At 38.7% G+C, this 6,484-nt stretch overlaps 2 protein-coding genes across 2 annotated transcripts in view; both read left to right on the top strand.

Annotated features, from left to right (window-relative positions):
* LOC118338212 overlaps nt 1-2,766 on the top strand; it is a gene marked incomplete at its 5' end in the record, with an annotated part of 5,193 nt that extends 2,427 nt beyond the window's left edge. Inside the window, 2 exon segments of the mRNA XM_035675473.1 lie at nt 1,439-1,539; nt 2,564-2,766. Coding sequence (XP_035531366.1) covers nt 1,439-1,539; nt 2,564-2,623 — 161 coding nt within the window.
* Nucleotides 2,767-5,286: 2,520 nt separating this feature from the next.
* Nucleotides 5,287-6,153, top strand: LOC118338193 (protein S100-P-like). The gene is made up of 2 exons (XM_035675453.1): nt 5,287-5,529; nt 5,908-6,153. Exons 1-2 carry the CDS (start codon nt 5,392-5,394, stop codon nt 6,046-6,048), a joined length of 279 nt encoding a protein of 92 aa, XP_035531346.1. The 5' UTR covers nt 5,287-5,391; the 3' UTR covers nt 6,049-6,153.
* The last annotated feature ends 331 nt before the right edge of the window (nt 6,154-6,484 follow it).

Raw genomic sequence — 6,484 nt, 5'->3', positions numbered from 1 at the left:
AATAAAATAATTGTCGGCGTTAATTAATGAATGTGTTAAGGCGTTAACTTGCCCAGCCCTACTAATAATAAGTTACTGCCCAACACCACTAGTCACTAACTTTATGCTGTCTGCCATTTGGTACTGGACAGGTATTATACAGTGGGTTTATCATTTAAACTGCTGCCTCCTGTGTCTGGAAACAATGCTGATGAGAGCAATTAGAGTGAACTGGGAAGTTGTGGGTTTCAAAGCAAAACAGTGAGTTAAAAAACACTAAAATGTTCTCTGCTGAGGGGTCTCTTTGCGTTTGTCACTATAAGTGACCTCTTTCACAGTGTGTATTAATCCGACCAATTGTTAACATAAAGCTATTGATTAGAACAGGTTTAAAGACAAACGTAGAATTCTGTTAGAAAAGTTAGAAAAGAGAATCATTTGACTGTAGAAATGAAAAAATGACACTAATAACCATTTATAGAAAAAAATAGTTCTTAACTGAACAAAGACAACATCACAACCTTGTTTATTTCCTCCTCAACATTCAAAACACAAACTTCACTCACTTAATGTTGAGGTGGATGAATATCAGATCACTGAGGGTTTGGAGGACCAAAATGAGTCTTTCAGATTTTGGAGTACTTTTAGTCTAGAAATCTGGTTTTATATTGCCCCGTATATATAATTCTGATATTTTCCAGGTTTCTGATTGTCTGCAGCGGCATCTCTTTGACTCACATCCAGCAAATCTGTTATTTCTGTACAGACTGAGTCATCTCAAAGTTGAGCATTTACCCAGTTTGATTACGGGCTGGCTGTACCACTCAGTTGGATTTAGCTAAACCATCTAATTTTATCCTCTACATTACCAGTGTCTAACATTAATTTCTTGTCAGCAAGACCATCATAAATGATTAACCATCAGATATTTTGTTCAACTGTCAAACTATTATGTAACACGAATTGGGGGCAACCTACAGTTCTTAGGGTTTTACCACAAAATATGACAAGGTATCATTTCAGTGAGAAATGTATGGAACCAAGAATTGAACCCTGTGGCACACCATGGATGATGTCTCCTTAAAAAATGATGAGGAAGTGTTTATAGCAATGGGATTAGCTCTACGGGATGTGTATTATTTGAGCAAACTTAATGCTGCTGAGGGTGGGAATAGTGTTTTTAGAGATGAAAGCAATACACACAGGGCACCACTTGTCATTGTCTGTTAGCAGTGCAATGAGCCATGAATGAGACCTTCTGTAGGCTCCAGGCCCCCATGGCATATTAGTGGTATTAGCCTTGTAGGTTCAGTAATAGCAGTAATAATACTTGTAACAGAAGTAAACAGTGGTAGAGACAAACTGTAGTGACTGCAATACACAGTCAAGTGTAGTAGCATTTGGTGCAACAATGCAATTCTATTAATCATTTGGCTATGTATGTGTGTCTGGCCCACAGCACAAGCAGCCAGGGTAATCTACGAAGTTCCCCATACTGATTCTGAGGTGGGAGAAATGGACAAACACAGTACCACTTCCTCCAGAGGCTCTTCTCAGTGGGTGAGTCTATTGGTATCAAATCTACAAAGACACTTGTGTACAAATGTTGTCCATAGAGCGACACTAGCAAACAAAAAAAGTCAGCATTTTCAAAAAAATATGTGGCGTTATTAGACTGGCAAGGTATTTGTTCCTTTTTGTTGAGTGTGGTGAATAAGGAATCGAATAGAGCTTACGGGGGAAAATAAATTACTTATATACATACATTCTTAGCCACACTTTGTGACCTGATGTGCGTTCATTGCCTTTTTAGTCGTCATTACATCCTATCCTAAATTCTGTCTTAGATAGTCTTTAAACAACCTGCTCAAATTTTCTAAACTCTTCCCAGACTTGCTTTCTATGATATATAATGTGTGGGAGTTGTAGGGTGAGACAGTCTGGGTAACATGTGGTGAATTGTGTGAACATGCATTCATAGACCTACTCTTTAAAGAAACAGTCACCAATGTGATAACTCAACGTTGGCCGTCATGGCCACCGTGATATTCCTGCCCTGCTCACTACTATAGTACTTTATGAGATTGTACTTTGTAGAATTGTTGTATTAGACTGAATTTTATTGTATGTATATTTCTTTCCACCTCGTTGACATACATGGAGGTGCAATACAATCCTGTAAAAAAACACCGCAATCTACATGCTTGATAGATTGTCAGAAACAATTAAAATGTTTAATCAGGATATGATTTAATACGCAGCTTGTCGTACTGGACCACAGTGCAGAAGTATATTTTCAGTTTGAATTATGTCAGCTGGTTTAACTCTGTACTTAAAGCAGTAAATTCCAAATTTGAGACATTATTATGAAATATAACTGACATCCTGTTTGTGACTAATAGTGCCTGTTAGTCACGCCTACTCAATTTATGTCACACACATTATCAAATGTCTTCTATCGACCTTTGTACACCACAAAAGCAGCCTTTCTAATGTTACCCTTATTTGACACTTTTTGATGTACTGCTCTACTGTGCCTATACAGCATAACGTGTAATTGTTTTTATCTCTCTGTCTCTTTCAGTGTCAGGTACCAGTGTATGAATCCTTCGATTACTTTGAACGTGTGCAGACCAAAGAGTGAAGATCCTCATCGTCCAGGATTTTCTTTCCCTACTTCGCAGCATGTGTATCTTGTGCGTTCATTATACCTTTGCCTGAATTATGTAAATGATTTTATATGAGTGTAAATATTTTGTATTTTTTCTATAAACTAAGTCTCATCCATCTTTGTGGTCTTAATTCATTTCAATGATGATATGGTGTGTGTGCATTTATCAACAGGTTTATTTGAATTACATGCTTTTGTTTTGACTTGATCATGCTACCAGCTAGTCAGTGGTCTACATCAATGAGTGCCATTGATCATACAGCAAATATGCAGGTTTCGCAATGACTTCAAGTCATGATAAGGACACTGGCTGGAAACTGTGGTGTTACAGGGTTGCTGCATAATAGGTCAATGACAGGAAATGGAAACAGTGCCTGTGACGGTTGAGGTAGTTTGTTGCTGGCCTTGTTGTGTACATCTTCATTACACAAGCCACATGAATCTGAAACAAACATCTAAAATGGTAAATACAGAGTAAGCTACTCTTACTGTTAATACAATTTGCTTGATACCATATTTTACTATCCTTATCTTCACATTACTCATCTCTCAATGCATGTGCTCTGTCTGCATTTTAGGTTATGTGTTCATTTTCTAAAGTTTCCAGAGTCCACGTTGGTAAACCCCTGTTAGCTTTATTGGAAGCAGAATTAGACTCAAATGAATGAGTTACCAATACTAGCCTTATGAACATGCTTAGAAAATGCACACATACTCATTGTACAAATAATGAAAATATGTAGGAGAGCTGAGCTATGGTAATGTTCCTTGCCACTCCACCATTTGAAGTTGATCAGGATTATACCACGTGGGACATGTCGTTTACATGTGTAGAAACAAAAAAGGCAGTATAGCTATACGTTAAATAATTCTACTCAATTCTCAATTCTGCTAGGTACACAGGCATAGTTGGTGGTAGCCTCGTCATCTCCTCTTAGTCTCTTCTTTCTGAGCTGACTGAAAAAAGTTTAGTGTTACATTATTATTTTGGTCTAAAGCCCATGCCAGCACCCTCTTTTTCTTCTCCTTTCTCTAATAGCGTCACATTTTATGTGCAAGTCTTGGCATAGCAAGGAAATCACTCCAACATTAGCCAGTAGTTATGTCTTAGGTCATGTTGCTGGCCAGCAGCAGTTCATTTTGGACATTTTGATACTGCATACAAATAAAAACAGATTTCATTTTGAAACAGGCTTTGTTTTACTAAAGAAATAATAAATAAAGTGTCAATTTTTGTTTTGTTTTACTCAGTAATGGTGAGTATCTTGGGTTACTCTGGTTATTATATATATTACTTTGGGTTACTAAGTAATTATAAAAAATATAAATTATGACCGAGCACTCAATACACATTAATCATTTAGGAGGATCTATTGGCAGAAAAGGAATATATAATATTCTAAGGTATGTTTTCATTAGTGTATAAAACCCTCGAATATGGGAATTGTTGTGCTTTCGTTACCTTAGAATAACCCTACACTGTGTATACACTGTGTGGTACTATAACCTGATTTTGGTGTCACATGTCTTGAACATAATTTATCTGTGGCTATGACAAATGTGAAAATAGTGACTAACAGGTACATAAATACTGGATGAGAGCCTACTGATTGCCTATACAGAGTTGTATACAGAGACACTTTGACCCAGTGACTCAGCCAGTTTCAGACTGTTGAGTGACAACAAAAGTGACTTTTGTTGTTGGCTGAGAGAGAGAGACACTCCTTCACTCATGGGTACAAACAAAACTTACAGTATCCTACCCCTTACCTGCATACCAGCCACTGATGTGAACCGGCAAAAGGTGTTAACCACCACACTGTGTGAATAAACCTTTAGCATACTTTCACACAGTTTCATTTGCTTGCAGATATTGCATTTGCTTTGATTCCCATCGGCTCCTCGAAAGCCTAAAACAGTGTTCAAGCCCATTGTCTATATAGGCTAATATTAAACATTACATATTATTTAACCAAGATATGTTTTAGTGGAGGGGTACTTTAAACGCATCCTGCAATAAAATATTGCAGCAGCATAATGTGGGGCCTTTTTTGTAATACTTCTTTCTCGTTGTGTGTGTGATGTAAGCTGTAGCAGCCAGAGCAGGGCTCTGACTGAGTTGCTGGTTGTATGACCAGAGAAATGCTTTTACACAGAATATCTTACATAAACTGATGTTGTTTCCAGGAAACCAGGCCAGGGGACCAGAAGAAACAGACACATCTGAGCAAGCATGCACACTGGTGTATATTTGTTGTTCAAAATTTCCTCTGGTGGTTCATGTCCACCTTTATGCTGCAGCATAGGAAACCACCAACCATAGCAGATGCACAGATGTGACACTGGGTTTAGATGTGTACTGTATATGTGTGTGTATCACCTGAAAGCCCAAAGCTCGCACAGCACATTCATTGAGATTTACTTTGTGCCAGATTAAACAAATCACAGAATGTATTGCCTTTGTGGTTTAGTTCATGAAATATACTCCCATTAAACCAATAAGTAAAGGACTAAAGCTCCTGGTCTATGAGGCAATATGTACATTGGGCGTTGTAGCATTGAGATTGTGTTGACACAGTCGGAGCCACCACCTATATCAAACACACCCTTTCTTTAACCCATTTTGCCTCAGGTATAAAAACAGTTGTCTCTCTCCTCCTCCACTCCCGACACATCGACGGCTCTGTCAACCGCTGATCATTTTCCTCTTTACCGTAGTAACCACCTCTTAAGCAGCAACCATGACCCAGCTAGAGACAGCCATGGCCATCCTGATGAAGACCTTTGATACGTATGCTGCCAGCGAGGGCAGCAAGAACACCCTAAGCAAAGCCGAGACCAAGACGCTGCTGGAGAAGGAGCTGCCTGGACTGCTCAAGGTACCGTACCCGCCGCTGGGGAGCCCCGGATAACTGTGCTGGATCACTGATGCAAAAACAGGCATTTTAATTTTAAGTTTTGTTTCACGTGAAACTTATTTTTTACCTCCATGGCTTGAAATGTCTGTAGTTACCAGTTTTGGGTCTTTACTGTTCATAAACATTCTAACAAAAACGGATTTTTGCAAGCAGTCTCCACAACTTTAAAAATAACGATATTTTTGCCGTTGTATGTTGCATTCTTTTTACTTTTGCTTAAAGTTTAAAGAGTCTCTCCCGTCCTTGTGTAATGCCCCAACATTAAGTTATTGACATTGCATACAGTAGTATAATGTAGTATTGTAACAGTATCAGTGTTCTTTTGTTGGTTCTGTGCAGGCAGCGAAGAACCCAGGTGAGGTGGACAAGCTGCTGAAGGGTCTGGATTTTAACGGAGACTCAGAGGTCGACTTCAGCGAATTCGTGGTGATGGTCGCTGCTCTCACCTGCGCCTGCCACGACCGCTGTCCCAAGAAGTGAGCAGGGCGACCGCACCCTGGGGCGGGGCCCAACGGCGGCAACAACGACGAAATCCCTGTATAGTGATTTGTTTCTCTAACAACTGAATAAATTTATTTACCTGTGCATGGCTGGTGTGCGTGTATTGTGTGACTGCATGTGAAATCGTAAGTAATAAGCATATGGTAAGGAAGAGCATATTTATATGTTTAAAAATTCTAATTGTTACATGCTCTGCTTTGGTTGCAAACATTTCAAAATCAGAGCAATTGTGTGCTACTACAATGTGTTGTAGTCAAGCTTAAAGCTGGTTAAGACTGGTTTTAGTTCCTTAAAATAAAGTTCCTCAAAACGTGTGTGTGACAAAATGATGGATGTAAACACAGCACTAAAAATGAAAATATTTACAATATGACAAAACTTACAATATGCATATGTTATATAGAAAAGTATAAGA

The sequence above is a fragment of the Morone saxatilis genome, unplaced genomic scaffold, assembly GCF_004916995.1.
Source record: "Morone saxatilis isolate NCDOM2014 unplaced genomic scaffold, NCSU_SB_2.0 Contig4, whole genome shotgun sequence".
NCBI classification, from domain to species: Eukaryota; Metazoa; Chordata; class Actinopteri; family Moronidae; genus Morone; species Morone saxatilis.
Note: the sequence above shows the minus strand (reverse complement) of the source record. Positions and strands in the feature narration are given on the sequence as shown.